Source organism: Chelonia mydas, chromosome 2, assembly GCF_015237465.2.
Source record: "Chelonia mydas isolate rCheMyd1 chromosome 2, rCheMyd1.pri.v2, whole genome shotgun sequence".
NCBI lineage: Eukaryota > Metazoa > Chordata > Testudines > Cheloniidae > Chelonia > Chelonia mydas.
The window spans coordinates 181,693,889-181,716,697 of record NC_057850.1 but is presented as its reverse complement, the minus strand read 5'-3'; the positions used below and the strand labels follow the sequence as shown (position 1 = coordinate 181,716,697).

Below are 22,809 nucleotides of genomic sequence, written 5' to 3'. Positions count from 1 at the left end.
AGTCGGATAGGCGTGGGAGTCCTGGGGGGCCTGTCAAGGGACGGGGGGAGGTTGGATAGGGGGTGGGGTCAGGGGACAAGGAGCAGGGCAGTGGTTGGATGGTTCAGAGGTTCTGAGGGGGGCAGTCAGGGGGCGGGAAGTGGGAGGCGGCAGATAAGGGGCGGGGGCTGTTTGGGGAGGCATAGCTTTCCCTACCCGGCCCTCCATACAGTTTTGGAACCCCGATGTGGCCCTCAGGCCAAAACGTTTGCCCACCCCTGGTGTACAATATGCGTATTGTACACAGAGTGTATAGTGCTAAGTGTATGCAGTTTTGAAGCACAATTTTACATTAGCAAAAGCCCAGAATTTTTTCTTAGACACGTTATCCATTGCCCTTTAAAACAGCATTTTATTTCAGTAGCTCAAATGAGTATGACTTCGGCAATTACCTGTGCAAAATGTCATGATTCTCCCCTGCGTACAATAAAGTGTATGTTACTATGAATATTACCTAAATTATTCATTAATCACACTTATCTACATTTGCTTAAAATACAGAAAAGCCATCATAAATCATTTTAAATCTTTGACTCCAGTTGTCAAAATAGATTCCAATGCCAGAAATGAAGTGCATGTCAGAAAATTAACTCTAGATAAGAGAGTTAAAACTACCTTTTTAATTTTAAAAATAAGGAATTAAAAAAAATCAAGCTTTCTATAAAATAACCAGCAGAGGGCATTATTCCATTATAATTTTTGACAGGATTGCTTCAAAGAAAGTCTCTGTCATTATGGATATTATACTTAGTTAGGGCAGGGGTTGGTTTGTTTGGGGATTTTTAATACACTACATCATAAGCTACATTATAGAATTTGTAGATGTAATTCCAGATCCTTTATTTTTTCTACTGAGTTTTGCATATTATTGTTGAGAGATTTATTCAGGAATATAAATTTTAACTGCACATCCAATTTGTAAAAGAAATTGAAAAAGATGTTAAGTTACTCTTCCTTTATATAAATATCATTAATTAAATCTAATGAGGAAACTCTTAGAATACATTTATTATTTATAAAATAAGTAAAATCACCAACCGAAAGTTGAAATTGGTAGTGGCTAAAATGTAACAGATCTTATTTGGCTTGAGGTACTAAAGAAATTCAAATCAGAACACATACCGTTATATTATGTAATGTCTATGGTCATTCCTCTTTCAAGGTAAACCACAACAGAATTGACATGGCATAAACAAATGCTTAAAGTATGCCCTATAAAATATTCAGCAACAATCAGCATTTGAATAAATTCATTTGTAATAAGTTGTTTGTTACTTACATATCCCAATTTGGAGCTGCCCGCAACTGTTGTATTAACAACGGGAACTAGAATAAGGAATAGATAAATATACATTTTTATTTCTCAAAAAATTCCCTATTCATGTATGAGTATATAGATATACGTCTTATGAAAATATATATTAAGATTTTTTTTAAAATGTCTATTTTGTACTCAGATTACAAAAGACCTTGGGTGCTGTTCAAAATCCATTGATTCAAAAGGATGTACTGACAGTTTGGAAAAAATCTTCAAAGTTTATGTTCCTAACGTTTTTAAAAAAAAAAAAAGTGAGAAATTTTTTGAAGCTTTGCTTAAAAATATATTCACCAGATAAAAATAAATATATACTAGAAAAATTGCGATCTGCCAACACACACAAAGGTAAACAGACTAGTGATAAAAATTTGAAATGGCTATTCATCTGAACTAAAACCAACCAACCAACCAGCTTACAAATTCTACGTTACTCTGCAATACAATTGTTTTGGCTAATATCAAGTCTAGTATCAACTAAGTAGTCAACACACCATCTGTCAGGACTGTTTCCAGCCCTCACACAGACTCTATGATCTAATATGTGTCTGTCCCCAAATGTTATGATCTTATTTAGTCTAATGCATGTGTGGGGAAAACTCTGCCCTTATTACTCCACTATAATTGCAATGACTTTATTGAGGGCAGAATTTGACTTCAATGGAGTTAGTGGCACACATGTAAATAAGGGGAAATTAGGCCATGAATGTTTACCTTCAGTCAAAGAAAAGAAAAAAAAATCTCAAAATTCAAAGCTGTAAACTTATTTAAAAAGGCAGTTTGTTATATTATAATAATTCTGAGTGTGTGTAGATCACTTCCATAGTTAAAATACAAAGAAGGGAAGTGCAAGCTTTTGCTATTTTTGCATACCCATGATTGAAAAATGAATTAGGCCACCACCCAGAGACCAGCAAAACTGATTTCCACATGCAGTTTGTCTCCTTAATGGTTGTATATGTTTTAGAAAACATGTTTACCATCTATAAAGGTATGGTCAAAGAGGATTGTCTAACATTTTGATATGCACAATTTTTTTCCAAAAGCAGTTTTCTGTGTTACAGCTTTTATAAACAACAATTTATAGCATCTTAAACATTTCAAGGTGCTATTAATGCTGGAGACAGTTTAAATAATTATTTAATTAACTCTATTAATGTAGCGAATCATAAGAAACAAATTCATCTGGAGTCTAAGAGACAGACAATGCTCCATAACTTCTTTTCAAGAAACCTAATTGATACATTTCATTGCTTTGTCCTTAATTGGCTGTACTGCATGTGTTTTTATACCAACAGGTTCTTAAAATAGAAGTAAAGGGCACCAGTGCTAAAGGCAGCTGACTTTTGCTGCAATGGCTGGTATGTGAACCATGCTGACTCTCCGGGAACTTTACTACTTACCAGCTGTGAGCTGATTAACCTGGTTGCTACTTCCTTGTGGCCAGCCACAGTGCACAGATAGCACAGCAAATTCAATTTAGCTCGTGTTGCCCCTGTGTTCTTCTCAGTGGAGTCAACCAATGAGCACACTTGTTGCAAAAAGTCATTCCAGTCCATTTCTTTCAGAGATAATAGCTTTTCAACTGTACACAAAAAATATCAGCAGCTGTTTAAAGATTATGAATTGACATCTTTGATTTTACTTTTAAATACTAAAATATAGTTATGTCCACATGAACCAAAGTAATTTTAAAACTTTTGGATACAATCACAACTTTGATATTTACGACGACATTAAGGCAAAGAATTTAATTATTTTATTAGAATACAATTATGAGAATTATCAAAAAGACCAAGAGAAAAAAGGGGATATAATACATAACAGATCTATACAAAACTATTTTCAAAGAGCAAAATCCATTAGGTTCTTATTTACAGTTTTCATTTGGTCCTTGCTTAAGTAAACCCACACTGCCTTCCCATGGATTATAGGAAGTGATACTGTCCTCATTCATTCTTTAATTTTTAATTAGATGTCATCAATGGGAGTTCGCCAGAACAACGATAAAGCAAAAATTAAGTAAAAAAGTCTGAGGAATTTGCTCAGAATCACAACTTATTTGAAGCATGTGTGCAGGTATGCATGTGCTTAAACAGTTGTAGCATCAGGGCCTAAGTGACTTGAACAAGAGAGTCAGATCGCAGCTGGGATTAGAATTAATTTCATGACTCTCAATCCATTACTCACAACATGTCTACAAGGAAAGCCATGAAAATTCTATCATTCCATAGAGCTAAGCAATCCTGTCCATTCCTTCTTGCACCCCTAAAAATATATTTATTTATTTTTGTAAATGGTATCCAGACATTTTCATAGTGAATGTGTTGATTGTTCTTGGCAATATTTAAGGGGATTAATTCTCTTCCGTCTTACACCAATTTTACACTGGGATAACTCCACTGACTTCAAAGAAGGCACTCCTGATTTACACCAGCGTAAGCAGGAAGAGAATCAGACTTTGGGTATTTATTTTAACCTTGATTCTCATCTTTGAAAAGGAAAAGTTTAGCCCTCAGTGTTGATATTCAGCACCAGGCTAAGCATCTTTTTACAAGATACTCTAACACTAGCCAAACAGTTGTTTGCCAGCAAAAATAAAAAAGCTGCAAACTATGCTAGTTTTATAGCCACAAACAATCGTCCAGCTGTTAAATAAATTATATCCAGCTATTGTATAGCAATTGACACTGGAACCCATTTGTAACGCAGATCAAACTATTCAGCTCCATAGTGAACAGTTTCAAAGTTGGATGCTTAAAGGCAGATACCTCAATCTACATTCAGACACCTAAATGAGCAGTCTGGAATCCAAGAGCTGTTAAGAACCTTTAGTTCCCTTTGAAGAGACAATGAAAATTGTGTGTGCTAAGCACCTCTGAACAGCAGATCACTTATTTACATTCATACTGTATTTTGGCAAGTAATATTTCCAACACACCTCTGAACAACATACTAATCCACAGAGACCTTCCTATCAACACTACAAAAAGAAGGATTCTAGGTGGACTCCTCCTGAAGGTTGAAACAACAGACTGGACTTCTACATAAAGTGCTTCCGCCGACGTGCACGGGCTGAAATTGTGGAAAAACAGCATCACTTGCCCCACAACCTCAGCTGTGCAGAACACAATGCCATCCACAGCCTCAGAAACAACTCTGACATCATAATCAAAAAGGCTGATAAAGGAGGTGCTGTCGTCATCATGAATAGGTCGGAATATGAACAAGAGGCTGCTCGGCAGCTCTCCAACACCACTTTCTACAAGCCATCACCCTCTGATCCCACTGGGGGTTACCAAAAGAAACTACAGCATTTGCTCAAGAAACTCCCTGAAAAAGCACAAGAACAAATCCGCACAGACATACCCCTGGAACCACGACCTGGGGTATTCTATCTGCTACCCAAGATCCATAAACCTGGAAATCCTGGACGCCCCATCATCTCAGGCATTGGCACCCTGAGCAGGATTGTCCGGCTATGTAGACTCCCTCCTCAGGCCCTACGCTACCAGCACTCCTAGCTACCTTCGAGACACCACTGACTTCCTGAGGAAACTACAATCCATCGGTGATCTTCCTGAAAACACCATCCTGGCCACTATGGATGTAGAAGCCCTCTACACCAACATTCCACACAAAGATGGACTACAAGCCGTCAGGAACACTATCCCCGATAATGTCACGGCAAACCTGGTGGCTGAACTCTGTGACTTTGTCCCCAAATGTGAAATAGTTATGGGTGAGGACAATGTATACCTCCAATCAGCGGCACTGCTATGGGTACCTGCATGGCCCCACAGTATGCCAACATTTTTATGGCTGACTTAGAACAACACTTCCTCAGCTCTCGTCCCCTAACGCCCCTACTCTACTTGTGCTATATTGATGACATCTTCATCATCTGGACCCACGGAAAAGAAGCCCTTGAGGAATTCCACCATGATTTCAACAATTTCCATCCCACCATCAACCTCAGCCTGGAGCAGACCACACAAGAGATCCACTTCCTGGACACTACGGTGCTAATAAGCGATGGTCACATAAATACCACCCTATACCAGAAACCTAATGACCGCTATTCCTACCTACATACCTCCAGCTTTCAACCAGATCACACCACACGATCCATTGTCTACAGCCAAGCTCTACGATACAACCGCATTTGCTCAAACCCCTCAGACAGAGACAAACACCTATAAGATCTCTATCAAGCATTCTTACAACTACAATACCCACCTGCTGAAGTGAAGAAACAGATTGACAGAGCCAGAAGAGTACCCAGAAGTCACCTACTACAGGACAGGCCCAACAAAGAAAGTAACAGAACGCCACTAGCCGTCACCTTCAGCCCCCAACTAAAACCCCTCCAACGCATCATCAAGGATCTACAACCTATCCTGAAGGATGACCCATTGCTCTCACAAATCTTGGGAGACAGGCCAGTCCTTGCCTACAGACAGCCCTCCAACCTGAAACAGCCAGCAACCACACACCACACAACAGAACTATAAACCCAGGAACCTATCCTTGCAACAAAGCCCGTCGCCAACTGCGTCCACATATCTATTCAGGGGACACCATCATAGGGCCTAATCACATCAGCCACACTATCGGAGGCTCGTTCACCTGCACATCTACCAAATGTGACATATGCCATCGTGTGCCAGCAATGCCCCTCTGCCATGTACATTGGTCAAACTGGACAGTCTCTACGTAAAAGAATAAATGGACACAAATCAGATGGCAAGAATTATAACATTCATAAACCAGTCGGAGAACACTTCAATCTCTCTGGTCACTCGATCTCTGACCTAAAAGTCGCAATATTACAACAAAAAGACTTCAGAAACAGACTCCAACGAGAGACTGCTGAATTGGAATTAATTTGAAAACTGGATACAATTAACTCAGGCTTGAATAGAGACTGGGAGTGGATGAGTCATTACACAAAGTAAAACTATTTCCCCATGTTTATTTCCCCCCCGCCCCACTCTGTTCCTCTGACATTCTTGTTAACTGCTGGAGATGGCCCACCTTGATTACCACTACAAAAAGGTTTTCTTCCCGCCCCCCCACCCCCTACCCCCGCTCTCCTGCTGATAATAGCTCATCTTAAGTGATCACTCTCCTTACAGTGTGTATGATAACACCCATTTTTTCATATTCTGTGTGTATATAAATCTCCTCACTGTATTTTCCACTGAATGCATCTGATGAAGTGAGCTGTAGCTCACGAAACCTTATGCTCAAATAAATTTGTTAGTCTCTAAGGTGCCACAAGTACTCCTTTTTCTTTTTGCGAATACAGATTAACACAGCTGCTACTCTGAAACCTGTCTACCTTTAATCACCCAAGTGTGAAAACTTTGAACTATGACTTTATCCTACAGAAAGTATTTGTTGCTGTTTGGGGCCAAGGGATACTATATTACAACAAAATCACTGCTCAGTATATGTATCTTACATTATTCCTCACTCCCTACTCCCACCATAAAGAGCTGAGAAGGAAAAATTTACGAGGGTGAGATGCCACCTGAATTCCAAAAGAAACATATTTTTGGCTGAAATTCATCTTCAAACATAATATATTTTAACAATACCTCCGTAAATAGACCAAAAGTAAATATTCCAAAGGAACTAGTATTACAATCCTGATAACAATCAGCCTTTTGTTTTTTATAAATAACTTCACTTGATGCCAAAAAAAAAAAAAAAAAAACCCACAACCCTCCCCCCCCACAAAAAACCCCAACAAACAACTTTATGCTGGGCATTAGGAGCATTTCATAGTTATAGGTAGGACTTGTAGCGCCATCTTTTGTTATGGTTCAGCAACTCTTACCATTATAAGACCCTTATTAGTTGCAAAGCTTTAATCATTTGGGCTGAAATCTTCCATGTCAGATATCTGCCTCAAGCTGAAATTTTTCTGGAAAATTTCTGCCAAAACAGTTCAACCCTTTCCAAGAATGTTTTGCCTATGTTAAGAAATTCTGGCAACCTTTTAAAAAGTGTAGTGCCTCCATGCTTTGGAGCAGGGACTTGAAATGGGTCAGGGATGTGACTTTTGCTGTCCATGAAAATCCATCCAAATATTATCAAATTAGAAACCTTTGAAAACTCTCAATTTTCACATGCTCAGTAGAGGTTTCTTCAATTTTAGCAGCTAAAAATCTCCAAAGATTCCAACCTCACTGCACATGCTCTCGTCTCTCATAGCTTCTATTGCTCACCAAAATGCACATTCACCATCCCTGAAGAGCAAGTGAGCATTTGCCAGTCCAATAAAAACAGGGATGAAGCTGGACTTTCCCTGTAACTGATATTCTGGGGCAGGGTGGGGACAAGCAGGGAGTGTCTCTCCTGTGCTCTCAGAGACCCTTCTTGCTGGCACCTTGGCAGCATGGAGGAGCAAGCTGCCTAATCTGATTTGAGTAAGGACAAGAGCTAGACTGAGGATGGGGGAAAAGGATAGATTGAAACAAGGTGTCTAGTGAGACTGGAACTAGAGGGTGGGGAGAGAAACTGTTACTGGCAGCTCTAGGGGAAGAGGCTGGGACTAGTTGGTCAATGAAACAGACTGGGACCTGGGGGGCGGGGAACAGAGGCTCAGAACAGTTGAGCAAGGAGACACAGATGATGAGGGAAATGGGGGGAGGAACTGGGAGTCAGTTGTTTGTGAGTGAGAGCGCTGATCAAAGTGACAAGCCAGGAGATGGGGAGGACTGGGACTGGCTGAAAAACAGGACTGGGAGTAAGAAACAGAGCAGGGGGAAAACTGGATGAAGAGCCCAGAGGGGGAGACTGGGAGCTGGTGGGGGGCTGGAGGGAAGCATAAAATCAGGTCCAATGAAGAGTCAGGAGGGAAGAAACTGGGACTGAAAAGAATAGTATATGATTGTGTAATTATAGACTCTATTGTAATGCATATGCACAAGTGGGCTGAATTAAGGTTGCACAGGTAACCTTAATTCTGTCATTTCATAAGTTTCAAGTGCTTGACTTTGGAACCCTAATAGTATTTTTAACATTTTTAACTTGGTTTTCATATGTAATTCATACTTAATTTTCCCTAACATCTGACTGTGTTCTGCAAATAAATTTGATGCAACTAGAGCAAAAAACCCTTGTATAGTGAATTTCTGTAGTTAAGTCACTGAATCATGCAGTTCACTGTAAAGGGATGAACTTTTTCGCCCTAGATTTAACAGCATAAAAAGACACGGAGCTGAGTCACATGTGATCAGGCTGTCATACACTCCAGCTGTCTGCTGGAAAATGTTGGGACTTTGATCAACACAGCTGAACACACTAACTCCCAAACCCGGGGAGAGTCCAGCCAAGATTTTCAAAAGGACAGGCTTCAAAGTCCTTATGGAGCCATCTAAATAAAGTGATCCAATTTTCAAAAGTCTAAGCAATTCCAAATGGAAAGAGTTATTCCACGAAAAACATACATATTGTATTCATTTATTTCCTAAAGATTTTAAATAAAAAAAAAAATCAATCAATTTCAGAAGCAACTAAAGTTTTCCATAGCTTTAGTATAATAACTGGATTTGAGTGCTTATTTTTTTGGTTTGCTATTTTCTAAATAGGGCCTAATAAGTCTTGCTTTCTTGTAGGCTGAGCTCTGCAACCCATGAATAATACATTCTCTTTGAAATCGGTATAAACACAATAGAAAATGATCTCAAACTTTCTTTCAAACATTTAGCATTTAATATAACAAACTACATTGTAAAACAATTACCAATTCTTCCTTGAATATATGTATGAGATTTACTATCACCTAGACAAAAACAACAAGGAGTCCCGTGGCACCTTAAAGACTAACATATATTTGAGCATAAGCTTTCGTGGGTAAAAACCTCACTTCTTCAGATGCACTAGGAAAGTTATGAATTGCAATCAACGGGAAACTATGACTCTTCAGATGGAAAATTATGAAGAAAATGAAAACATGTTATGTAAGTATGTGCTATCATGTGAAGCACTTACACATTTTATCAACTTCATCAGGACTGTACCTGAATGTGCCGGTATATGTAACATTTTCAAGTCAAATCTAACTGGTGCTTGTTTCATTATCTGGAAAAAAAACAAAATAGAAAAAACAGTGATTTTTTAAAGCATTTGTAAATGTCTTTAAAGTAGAGAAACATATAAACACAGACAAAGATAGACAAAAATATATTTGGCACATGCACCCAATACAAGCCACTCCTACCATTATAATTTAAGTGTCAATGAGCCACAGGCCTAGAACCCAGGCCCACAAGTTTCATAGGAGCAGCCACGCTCCACAATCCTCCACCTAGCAGCCTACTATCAGTAGCTTACCTGAGACCCATGTAGCCCAGCCCCAGTGTGAGGCGCCACCCTGGAGGTCCAACTGGCAGAGTCCCAAAGCAGCTGATTGCCTGCCCGCACCACCCTCCCTCCGGAAGGCCATACCCAAGTGCTGTCAAAGTGGGCCACCTTTCTCCAATTGATGTCAGCCATCTTTGATGACCTTCACCAAGCTCAAACAGGGCCAGGCTGCTCACAACTGGACAGCCCCCGCAACATCCATGGCCTACAGTGTTTTTTAGGCTTCACAAACTTCTATCAGAGGTTCATTTAGAATTTTTCAAAACACAAGCCAAGCCCTTTACTGCCATACTCCAGAAAAACATGCAGTTCCATTGGTCACCCAAGGCCCAGCACATATTCAAGCAGTCAAAGCTTGCCTTCAGCACAGCTCCAGTACTGGCCCACACAGGTGCAATGCAAGCTTTCATTGTGGAAGCAGATGTCTTTAGTATGTCAATCAGGGCAGTCCTATCCCAAAGGCAAATACTGCACCACATCACCTACTACTTGAGGAAGCTCACCCATACTGAGCAAAACAACAAGATGTTTGACAAGGGCTCCTGGCAATTAAAATCACCTTTGAAGAGCAGCAACGCTCCTTGGAAAGGGCCCACCATCAGGTCCAAGTGTTCACTGACCATAAGAACCAGAGTTCCTGCACAGGGCCAAGTCCCTAAACCAACAACAGTTCCAGTGCTCTATTCTTCTCCTGGTTAAAACTTTACCATTACCAACTGCCCAGAAACAGCAAGGCCAACACCTTGTCCCAAAGATATGGCTCTGACCCACGAGGTCCCAGTTTGGAATCCAAATTACAGTGTATGCATCTCACTGTTTCCATGTCCATATCAAATCAATTCATTGGGAAAAAAAAAAATCAGCCAAGTGTTTTCCTCAATAACCTCTCTTATTTATATTGGCCAAAACCAGAGTTCCCACTGAAGGCAGAAGCAGATTTTTAAAATTCACAGTTAACATTAGGCTTGATTATCTACCAGAGATTGTAGAAAACTCTGCTGAAGAAGTATCATGTCCTTTTATTCCCTGGTGTTTTACCTGAAAGTAATATTTACCTGGCAAACTGCTCTCAAACAAATGGTGGAGCCAAAGTTTTGGTAAAAGAAATTTTTTCCAGGAAAATGTCTCAGAGACTTGACAAAAAAAGGCCAGCTCTGTCATGAGAAAAAAAATTCAAACCAAACCAAACCCTACCTGATCATCATTAATGTCACCTGCTCCTGGGCCTATCATGGTATACAGCAGGATATTTTGGAGTGGCCTACATTTGAGTTTAAACCAGGTTAACTAGAGTCATGTTTAAAAGTGGCCTTTACTGGAAAGATGCTAACACAGTTTCCCTGGCCAGTGAACTCATGGATGAAAAGAAAACGGGGACAAATGGACTCACCTGTCAAATCAAATGCACTTTTAAATAATGGAAAAAATTCTTTCAAAACAACACTTTCCTTAAAAGCCAACTATTTAGATTGTTACAAGGAGGTGATTATATGGGGGACTTACAATGGTGAAACCAAGGAACAGTAACTATTAAAAACAAAGGGGTTTTTGTTTATTTTCAGTTTAAAGCATAGATCTTTTTAGTAGACTGTAAGGCAATAGTCTTTCCACAGTTAGAATGACAGCTGCTTCCAGTACAAAATATTTCAGTCCAAACACCTGCAATTTATTCAAGTTGTTTAAAATAACTTGATTTTTTGCACACAGAAGCCATCACACCATTCAGCACAAATGGCAGTCTCTGCTCAAGACTCTCAATACTAGAAGAGCAGGAGTTTTCCAGATCAGGATTAAGGTGCCATAGCAGAGAACTGTGAACATTTGTCCAGCGTTGCCTGCAATTTTAGTCTCATTTTCAGAAACATTAAATTCACATTTTTTAGAAAAAATAATCATATGTTTAAACTCTTCCAATTTTCTCCACCCTGCAAACATCCCGCAACAGAAGTCACAGTGTGAAAATCTAAATCCTAGTGTAAACGGATTAGTATCCAGTGAGAAGACACCTACATCTACAAAGTTTAATTTTAACAGGCATACCTATAAATAATATCTGTCATGACTATATGTACTGGAGTTTAATAAGTGAATGCAAGATACCACCAAAAGGTAAATCTGCAAGGGCACCGAATGCAACATTTAGTAGCTTCCATTAATTGTGGGAAACCCTTTCAGATTAATATTTGATCCCCAGATAAATCAGTTCTCCATACCGATTATATAATAGGGCCACACAAAACTGCAGAAATCTTGTCAAAAGAATTAGAAGTTGACTGGGTGGAGCAATAAAGGAAAGGAAAAGAGAACAATAAAGGCAATGAGAACAATAAAGGAAAGGAAAAGAGTGGTTGCCCCATTTAAAGATTTATCTGTGCAATAAACAGCACAGCAAGTTCCTTAATCTACTCTTTAGTATTTTACTTTGCCATACCTTTGGATTGTCAAGAATAGGGGTTACAAAAAGGTCAGACTCTGTGTAGATGAGCTCTTTCATCTTGGACTCCATGTCCTGCTGGCTTGAGTGTCCATTTTTACCCTAGAACAAGAACAAAAATACAGTAGTCAGGTTTGTAAGAAAAGTTTTCAAAATTTTTTGCAGCAATATTTCTTTTAAACATTACCAAAGTGCATTGTATGGATAACACAAATACTCAGTGTTTGTATTATTTGCTTTATGGTAGTGAATAGATTCCTTAACTAAGATCAGGTCCCACTGTGGTAGGCACTATACAAACATACAGTAAGAGAAAGATGCTGATCCAATAGAAATAGACTAGTCAGACAAAGGGTGCTGAGACAAAAAGAGATTACGTGACTTGCCCAAGTCCTAAAAGTCTTTCCAGAATCAGGGCCTTATATTCATTATCCCCACCCCACTTACTGCTGAATATTCTATTACCATATTTTTTAAAAAAATTCCCACCAACTTACAGACACACTTTTCTTAAATCTCATATGAAAGAACAGGTATTTACATGCCAATTATATGGTTTATGCATCTCTTGAACAGTAGCATAGCTGGGGGGGTGACCGGGGCAGCGGCCGCTCCCCCACCGAGTAGAAGGTGACGCCTTTTTAATTCTTTGGAGTTTTTTCTTACTCAGTGAACATGTTTTGTATGGACAATGCCCATTACTTTGTCTGCTACATCACACCCCACCATGCCCAATTACCAACACCACAATTTTGCCAAAATGTATTCAGGTGCTTAACTTTATACACTGTGAATAGTCCCATTCAGAGTCAGTGTGAATAAATCTTTGAAGGATTATAGCCCAAGATTTCAACGGCCTTTTTAAAAATAAAGAAAAGGAAGTTGGGAACTTACAATCAACAGTTATATAAATGTTTAGATTAACATCATCATGGTCTCTAAAATCATATTTAAATCCAATCCTTTTATTTTATGAGACAATCTGTGGTAATTACTAGTGTTTTGAGTAAACACACTCTTGGGAAAGAATAGCAACTCCAATTTTCTCATAAATGTCAAATGCAGTTGGATGAATAAAACTATCAGCTGTGTTTTATGATCTGTAATTAAAATATTAACATATTCCTTTTGAGCAGCAAAGGTTGATAAATAAAAATAAAAATCAATTTATTTCAGACATAGCTACATGTTTGTTTTAAAAAACAAAACTGTTCATCAAAAAAACCAAACCAAACCCTGTAACTTAAAAGTTAATACTGCCACATTAAGTTAAAAACAAAAAACAGAAAATATAAGTATCAAGAAACAACAGCTTTTAAAATCCCCACCTTTTAAAAGTCATACAAAATGAGAAAATAAGATAAGGTACATGAAATTTTGAGTAGTCTTACAATTTATATATTCTGTAAGAAATATCTACATATGTGAAAATTAACATTAGACTTTCCAGTAATAACCTTAACACTAACTCCTATTTCTTCCCCCCCCCCCCCCCACGCAATGCAGTTACTCGCTAATGTGTTTAATAAGTATTGTATGTTACACAAAAAGACTAGTATAAAAATAGCACATTATACTTCTATCAAACTATTTTAGAAATTTTATATAGCATAACATAAAGGTATATCAGTTATATATACACAAAACAGAGATCTTTTTGCAATAGTGATACTACATAATTAATTAAAATGTTAGTATTCTGAAATTGAAAGAGGTGTGTGCAATACACCTTAAAGATACAGTTTCTGTAGTCTGGTGCAACTGAATTTAGTTACTGTAACAGATACATTAGTCCTCTTTCCACTGAAGATGTGTTACACCATCTTCTTATAACTCAGAACTTGAAATATTACATTTCTTGTGAGCTATGTCTTACAGGTCAGAGTTAAGGCTGTTCTTGAAATATCTACTGTTAGTTTTCATACATGCAGGAGGTTTTTTAGATAATGTATCAACTGTAACAATATTGAAACTTTCTTTATATTACCTTAGATTTTTAATTTTTTTTTAAACTATAACACTCCTGGTAATAATGTTTTTGAATGTTTGTGTAACATACTACAGTAACATTACCCTTTTTATTTAATTAATTTATGTATTGGTCTAGCAATCTCTTTTATTTCTCTTAATTAAAGGGCAAGAGATGCTGAGCTCCCAAATTTTGGGCTAGTCCGGGGCAATTTTGGCCCCTGCTGTAATTAACAGCAGCCCTGAGAATTGATCTTAAAATTCAGTAAATGTGTAGGTTTGGGGATTTTTTGTTTTTAATTTCAAGGGGGAAAGGAGTGCAAGCTGGCTTTATAATGAAATCCAGGTTGAAATCGTAACTATGGAAATATTACTATCTCACAATAATATACATCTCCTCACCTTTGCCAAGCATAAAGTTCTTTGTGCTGAATTCTGAGTTAAGGCAGCAGTAGCACTACTCATTTCTACTGCAGTGCTAGTCCTCGGAGTGGGACGAGAGCTGAAAGACAGGATACAAAAATAAAAGAAGAGTGCCGATTAGCTTTCATGGATTACAAAACATATTCTGGATTATGAAACCTCTACATAATTCCCATTTGTGTGGGGAAAGCGTCAAGGCTGACAGGCATAATATTTGTTCCATCAGCCCAATATATACTTCCTGTTTTTAAATCTCCCGTAATAGTTTGTTGTTTTTTTCCCCTCCATCAATCCTCCAAACCAAAGGATGTAGTCATATTAAAATCCCATCTCCTAAATGTGATGAGTCACCAAACAATATCTCAAGGGGATTAACTTGCTGGATTGCAATGCACTTTACACTGTTCTTCCATTCTCCCTGATGGCCGTTTAGAGCTGGGAAGTACTGAAACTGACAAGTATGCTGATGGTTTTTGTATTCATTCTTTTCATTTTCAAAATGCTGTTTGTTCATAAAATTTTTTCAGAGTCACCAAGAAGATTAGGAGGACACACAAGGAGAGACCAGGGTGTTGGGATAAAAAACAGATTCACTACTGAATTCATTATTGGTAGATTAACCAAGCAAAGTGTTTGGATTTTTACCCCAGTGTAATCCTTGCTTTGGACAGATCTTTCTGCTACATTAGTGAATGGTGAGGGATGGCTGTTTTTAAACAATCAAGTTTCAGCTTCATGTGGACAGAAACTAAGCCTCTTATATCAAAAATGAATCTCTCCTGCCTTGAGGCAAATGAAAAAAAACACACACAATAGGCCCTCACCAACTAAAACTCATTGTTTCCGTTTTTATTTAATGGCTCCTGTGGCACATTGCACAAATAGCACACATAGCGACTGATAGCCTATGCAGCACAACTGACAGGTCTTTGCAGGCACTATTTGTTGGCCTGGCTGAAACTGCAAGCTTCAAACCCTCCACCCTATTAAAAAGCAATTCAAAATTGCTTAAGTGGTAAAGAGCATTTGTGCATACGTGAAACAAGAAAAGAATAAAAGTAATGAATAACAGAAAAACCTAAATTTTTCTAATCCTGTTTAGCAGAACAGCCCAGAGATTACAAGATATTGCTATGAAAAACAGTAAAATACAGCAATATTTGAACTGTTGGCCAGAAAATCTCGAGGGTTTCTTTATACTAACTACCTAAACACAATTTTCCCTACAGAATCATGAGACAATCTGCTTGCGTAAAAATACTGCATTTCAGCCTGTGCTCTTTTAATTAAAAAATACTACATCTAAGAAGATACTCCATACATTTTTTCTTTTCTAGTTTAATTGCTCTGTAGTTTATCATACCTAAGAAGAAATATGGACTCATTTGATTCACCACCAGGTGCGCTTTTAGGCCGCAATTCAGATGGATTTTCTGTTAAAAACAAAACAAAAAACATGGAACTCGCTAATTTAAAGATTATGAGGAATAAAATTTATGGAACAGACATGCTGCTGGGATTACGAGGCTGATCGGATTTACAGAACACACTCATCTGAAATGAGACAATAATAGCAATACATAATCTTACCTAGTTTGAAAGATTTATTAAGTTGTTTATTATTTGCTCTTGAGGATGACATATCATTCGAATTTTTATGGGTATCCAATGAGTCCTTGGTATCTCTAGATACAAAAAACTCCATGTTTTCACTGTTGTTTAATAAGAGATGCTAGTTAGATACTAATTACTTAACATCCTTCAAAAAATCAATACTATAGTGTTTTTATATTTGCGCTAGTGTTCGCAACAGCGATAGATAAGTTTCAAGAGACAAGATTCAAGATACAATACTTGCATAGCACAATGTAACAAAATTTTAAAAACATTTTTATAAATTAAAAGAAAAATACAAATAATGACCAGAAAACAGTTTTTTTAATAGTACAAAAGGATATTTGTCTCCTTATATTTATTATAAAATGTTATTTTCACTGAACATGTTGTACCTTGAGCTTATGTCCTGGCTGTTTGTGGAATCACCATCATATCTGCTGAAAGCATCTTTCCAGAATGGATGCTGTAACAGGTCTGTCCAGTTCAATCTTTGTAAGACAATAGAATAAAGAGAGCCTGAAACAGCACTACAATACAGTGCCATGATTTAATATTCTATGAATTTCTCAGTGACTGGCAAACCTGTTATTATGTAACAATGTAATCATACCATTTATGAGTCAGAAGCCCAGTAAAATAGATACTTTAACTGCTCTTCTCCCACTTTCAAAACAAGTTTGGACTGATTTTAAATTTTATAGGATTCTAAAATCGCCACCAGTACCATTATCCTGGTGTCTATTTGTTTAGTATCAGAGTAATTTAATCAAAACACTCGGCACAAATCTTTGAACGAAAACTATATTAATTAATTGCAACATATTCAAAACAGACAATTACATCTTTTTGCAGATGTAATCTGCAAAATGACATGAATTCAGTATTGCAATAGTCATCGCTTTTCGGAAGAGGAGAAAACATAATATGTGATTAATTGTCCTGGATTAGACTGCTTTACCTCTTTTGAGGATCCTTTTGAAGCAAACCATCCAGCAAACTAAGGAAGTGTGAAGAAGGTTTGGGAAGAGCAGAACCTGCAAACAGAAGAACTTCAAATAATATTGCTAATAAAAATAAACTAGCCTAAAACTAGAATGATTATATGAATAATAGAAGAAATATAGAGTTATCATATATATAGGTCCTGTTCCTGCTATTAGACACTAAAGACAATGGGGTATACATGGGTACAGATTGTATATGGTTACACAACCAGAACCTAAGACAGCATATGCAACAGACGCTTCCAGTTACTAAGCAGCAGTAATTTTAAAAGTTTCTAAAAGCAAATTTTCACATTGGGAAGATTCTCATACTGTATAAAAGAAATGGTTACTCACCCTGTGCAAGATGTGTCCCTCTATGGGTGCTCCACCCTAGGTGTGTTTGCACCCCCTGTGCCTTTGATTGGAAATTTCTCATGGCAGTGTCCGTTTAGCCCATGCATGTACGCTAGTCAGCTTCATGCCATTGTTATATAGTACGGCATGGGTGAACCAACCTCAGTTCCTTCTCTACAGCAAAGCCCTATAGCAGAGAAGGAGTAGTGCAGGTAATGGAGCATCCATAGAGACCACATCTTGAATAACTGCAGTTACTGCACAGGGTGAGAAACCATTTATTCTTCTTTGAGTAGTGTCCCTACGGGTGCTCCACTCTAGGTGGTTATTGAGTAACCCTGCTTTAAGGAGGGGCTTTGGAGTCAAGTCCAGTATGGAAGAAAATATTTCTGATATTGTGTTTGACTCAGCTGTAGAGTCACAAGTTATTGCACAGCGTTCAGCGAATGTATGCATAGAAGCCAAGTAGCAGCTTTACATATTTCAGTAATGGACACCTTTTTGAGAAATGGTGAAGAAGTGGAAATGAATTTCATACAGTGAGTTCATGTGTCCGAAGGTGCTTGAATATTACGCAATTTATAGCAATTAATTCAGTCGGAAATCCACTTGGAAAGTCTTTGATTAGAGATTGCAGATCCTTTGATCTATCTGCGAGTGAGACAAACAATTTGGGGTCTTTCTGAAGGGTTTAGAGTTCTATCCTAACTTTTTAGAGTTAGGACACAGACCAGTATATCTGGCAGCAATGAGGTTGTCAGTGGAATACGTTTGAGGTCACACCAACAGACAAATCTTGTCCATTTTTAAGAGTATGGGTAGTAGACTATTTTCTGCTGGGTAATACTATTCTTACCTCACCTCCTCAGAGCAGGCTGTCTTTAATCCCATGAACCATCGACGAATCATGCTTTGAGATGAAGAACTTCAAGGCTGGGATGTAGGATCTTTCTGCCTTCCTGGAAGAGGAGATGAAGACTGGCCTGCAGAGTGACCAGTGAGCAAACGGCCAACTGTATTATGTAAGGAAACCACGTGTGTCAGGGCCAGCTCGGAAATATTAGGATGACTCTGGCTTTGTCTTCTTTTATTTTCAGTAGAACTTCAGCTATTAGAGGAGTCAGTGGGAATGCATATGGGTGATCCGACAACCAATGAAGGTGAAAGGCATCCCCCAGGGATCGGTGACCCAGCCTGCCTCTGGAGCAAAACTGGGCACATTTCTTGTTTATCGCTGTGGCAAACAAGACTATCTGGGGGGGTCCCCATTGCCAGAATATGCGGTGTAATATGCTGAAATCTATTTCCCACTCATACTCTTGGAATAAGTGCCTGCTAAATGCATCTACGGTCACATTCTGAACCCCTGGAAGACAACCCCTGTGACAATGACCTGATTGCATATACACTGGTTACTAAGCTTGACAGCCTCTGCACAGAGGGAGAGGACTCTTGCTCCTCCTTGCCAGTTGATATAAAACGAAGGTTTGGGGGCTGTGCTGGATTGTATTGCTATGTCGGAAAAGACCACAAATCTGTGCAGTGCTTTGGCTCTTGCTGTTACTAAACGGAGATGAGTTCCTATGAATGCTAAGTTTTGTACAGGGGTCAGAGTGAAATTTTGAATGTTCAATTGTAGGCCCAATTTGAGGAAGAGATCTATGGCTTCAAAAGTTACCCATGAAATTAGTTCCAGAGAGTGACCCTTCAGCAGCCAATCATCCAGGTAAGAGGCCACTAAAATACCTTTCCTGCGGAGCTGAGCCACTACTACCGACGTGGCCTTCAAAAAGACCCTCAGGACAGATGACAGCCCAAAAGGAGCATCCTGGCTGATAGTAACACATAGGAATCATTTGTGAGATGGGGGGGAATCGCAATGTGGAAATATTCATCCAGAAAGTCAAGGGCTGAGAACCAATTACTTTGATCTAGTGACACAATCACCACCTGCAAATGTCACCATTTTGAATTTTGATGCTTTCACATAAGTGTTGAGTAGCCTCAAATCTAGAATGGGTCTCCAATTGCCATTTTTTTTTGGTACCAGGAAGTACCTTAAATAAAATCCCTTTCCTCTGTGCTGCATAAAGACTGGTTCTATAGCACTCAAGTATAGAAGAGACTCCATTTCTTCACAAAGCAAGCTCTCATGAGAGGAATCCCTAAAGAGGCATTGGGCAGGGGGGTTGGTTGGTGGAAGGGGAGTAAAGTGGATGGCGTACTCTGGGGAGATGATCTCCAAAACCCACTTGTCTGTGGAGATAGACTCTGAAGCCTGCCTGAAGTGGTAAAAGGTGGTCGCTGAAGGGAGGAAGACAGCTGAATTGGTGCAGCTGGTAAGGATGAGGATGGTCATTCAAGACCTCAATCAGCCCATCAAAATTGCTGCTTGGAGCTGGAAGGGTATGAGGTCAAAGGCTGAGAGGTGGATGGTTTCTGTCTCTGGAATTTCTGTCTTTTTTGATGTGGTTCATACAACCTCTAGGAGGTTGAGAATTGCACAGGATGGGATCTCTGAGCTGTCAGAGTCTTGCTAAACCTTCTCTTATAGGCAGGTGTATAGATCCCAAGAGAAAGCAACTTAGCCCTGGAGTCCTTTAACGTGCTCAGAGATTCATCCACGCTATCTGCAAACAGTTTAGCCCAGGGGTGGTCAACCTGAGCCTGAGAAGGAGCCAGAATTTACTAATGTACCTTGCGAAAGAGCCACAGTAATATGTCAGCAGCCCCCCATCAGTTCCCCCCCACCACTCCCAGCACCTCCCGCCCGCCAGCAGCCTCACCGATCAGAGCCTCCACCTCCCTCCCTGCACGTCCCGATCAGCTGTTTCGTGGCGTGCAGGAGGCTCTGGGTGGGGAGGAGTGAGGGCATGGCAGGCTCAGGGGAGGGGACGGGAAGGGGTGGAGTGGGGGCAGGGCCTGTGGCAGAGCCAGAGATTGAACAGTGAGCACCCCCTGGCACATTGGAAAGTTGGTGCCTGTAGCTCCAGCCCCGGAGTCAATGCCTATACAAAGAGCCGCATATGGCTCTGGAGCCACAGGTTGGCCACCCCTGGTTTAGACCCACCGAAAGGGAAGTCTTCCACTGTATTCTGGACTTCTTTTGGAAATCTGGAGCCAAAAGTCCCTCTCATAATTACCACCGTAGAGATTGAATGGGCAGCAGTATCAGCAGCATCGAGTAAGGCTTGTAGTGAAGTTCTGGAAGGTAACTGGCCATCCACAATAAATTGCCTGGAATTGCTCTCTATGTTCTGCCAGTAATCGGTCAACAAAAGAGTTCAGTTTCATGTAATTTATATGATATTTCACCATTAATACCTAGTAGATTGGCAATTCTAAATTGTAAGAAGGTTGATTAATAAGATTTTCTACCAAGTAGGTCTAAATGCTTATGATCTTTGTCATATACGTAGAGTTAGCATGGTGCTACCTTCCCCATTTATTAACTGCATTGACCACAAAGAATTAGGAGAGCGATGAGAAAATAAAAACTTAAGAAATATTACTTTCCAGCAAAACACCTGATCTGCTCTGTTGCATGTAGGTGAAATAGTAGATGAGGTGTGTCCAGAAGGGCCACATTAACAGGCAAGGCTACCTGGGCAAATGAGACTGTCTGAAGGATGTCAAGCAGCTTATGATGCTTTATCTTCCTCGATAGGGATCTGCAAGGAGTCAGCAATTCTCTTGACTAGATCCTGAAACTGCTTAAAATCTTTCTCCGAGGATGAGGCATAACTGCGTCATCCAGAGATGAAGAGGAGTTGTTGGTCAGAACAGAGACCTCTTCATCAGTTCTATCTTCCTGCTCTTCAAAGGTTTCTTCTTGAGGATCAGGTCTCCTAGAGAGGGCAGTAGATGAAGGCTGCCTATCTTTGAGCAATGAAAAATTAGACACCTCAGCCAGGTCTCGGGGAAAACAAAACTCCTGAGGTAACAATCGTGCTGTTGGTACTGAGTCCGTGGTTTGCAGAGAGGTAGTGTTGGCCAAGGGAGCTGAAGGTACTGTGAATCTTGTCTGCTTCAAGGGAAATGCAGTAGGAACCCAAGCAGGCATCTTTGATAACGAGGAAGCGCACTTCTTGCCACCTTGGTCTGCCGATGGACCCAACGATCTCTCCACACCCGAGGCTTTGCCATCTTTTGGCTAACAATGCCCTTGGTACCTGAGGAATCAGCAGCCTCAAAGGTACCAGATTGGAGAGCAGAGCATGCTGACCTGGTTGAAGACTCCGACAACCTCGGCTTTTTTTGAGGTAATTCCCTATCTGGTGAACTCAGGTCATGATCTTTGGAAGTCTTATGAGAGGTCTTCCTCTTAGATGCCCTCAAGGGGACTTAGAAATAGTGGAGGCAGCAGACTTGCTTGGAGACAGGTGTACAGAAGGGGTCCCTTGGCCTGGGTCAGAAGATGGATGCAACGAGTTTACTATAATGAGGAGACGAAGTTTAATCTCCCTTTATTTTCTGGCTCTAGATTTCAACGTCAGACAGAAGTTACACTTCTGGGAATGTGCGATTCCCTGAGACAATCGATGCACTGGGAGTACCCATCACTTACCAGGATTGCCTCCTGGCATGACAGACATTTTGAACTAGGAGAACCAGGCATAACCTCCCAGTGAACAAGAACTACCGGTACCTTGTCTACTTACTTACTTACCTACCTACCTAATATATGAGAAGTTTCTTGTTTTTTTCTTTAAACTAGGAAGCTAAAACTACTAAGGCTTATTAACTAATTACAAAAAACACTTACTATAAGTGAAGCACTAGAATAAAAACTGGGACACAGCTGAAGTAATCTCAACAGGGACAACTGCCAGAGCTCCGTCTCAGGCTGAGGATGTTGAGAAGCAACTGAGGGAGGTTTGCCTGTGCACGGCTATGTAGCAACTCACAGGACATGACACAAACTAGCATGCATGTACGCACAGGCCGAACGCACATTGTTATGAAAAGTCTCCGATCAAAAGCACAGGGGATGCACCCATAGGATACTATTCGAAGAAGCAGAAGAACCCATTACTTATAGAACAAAAGACTAAAAACTGTATGCTGTATACAATTATTTTTAATTAACCATGTCTTAAAATTTAATTTAAAAACAAATTCAAACACACATTGAATGAATCCAAAGTTCTAAATATGACCTTTTTGCATTTTAAAGGATGCTTAAGAGGAAAAATTCTGCCCTCAAATGCACACACAAAACTCTCTGAACCTAATTAAAATTGTGCACATGTGCACAAGGGTACAATTTCATCCTTTAAGAAATTTCTTCCCAAAAT

General features: G+C 39.4%; 1 protein-coding gene across 14 annotated transcripts in view; it reads right to left on the bottom strand.

The window, feature by feature from the left end:
- The window catches only part of ULK4 (unc-51 like kinase 4), a 395,815-nt gene that overhangs the window by 347,817 nt on the left and 25,189 nt on the right, over positions 1 to 22,809 (bottom strand). For 12 of the 14 annotated variants that reach the window (XM_037890225.2, XM_043540763.1, XM_043540761.1 and 9 more), the window contains 9 exons: positions 17,131 to 17,206; positions 16,565 to 16,660; positions 16,146 to 16,267; positions 15,919 to 15,988; positions 14,535 to 14,634; positions 12,162 to 12,266; positions 9,388 to 9,448; positions 2,758 to 2,939; positions 1,319 to 1,365 (listed from right to left, as the gene is read on the bottom strand). In XM_037890225.2, coding sequence (XP_037746153.1) covers positions 1,319 to 1,365; positions 2,758 to 2,939; positions 9,388 to 9,448; positions 12,162 to 12,266; positions 14,535 to 14,634; positions 15,919 to 15,988; positions 16,146 to 16,267; positions 16,565 to 16,660; positions 17,131 to 17,206 — 859 coding nt within the window. The remainder of the gene's footprint in view (positions 1 to 1,318; positions 1,366 to 2,757; positions 2,940 to 9,387; positions 9,449 to 12,161; positions 12,267 to 14,534; positions 14,635 to 15,918; positions 15,989 to 16,145; positions 16,268 to 16,564; positions 16,661 to 17,130; positions 17,207 to 22,809) is intronic. The other 2 variants (XM_043540762.1, XM_043540764.1) reach the window with 1 other exon arrangement.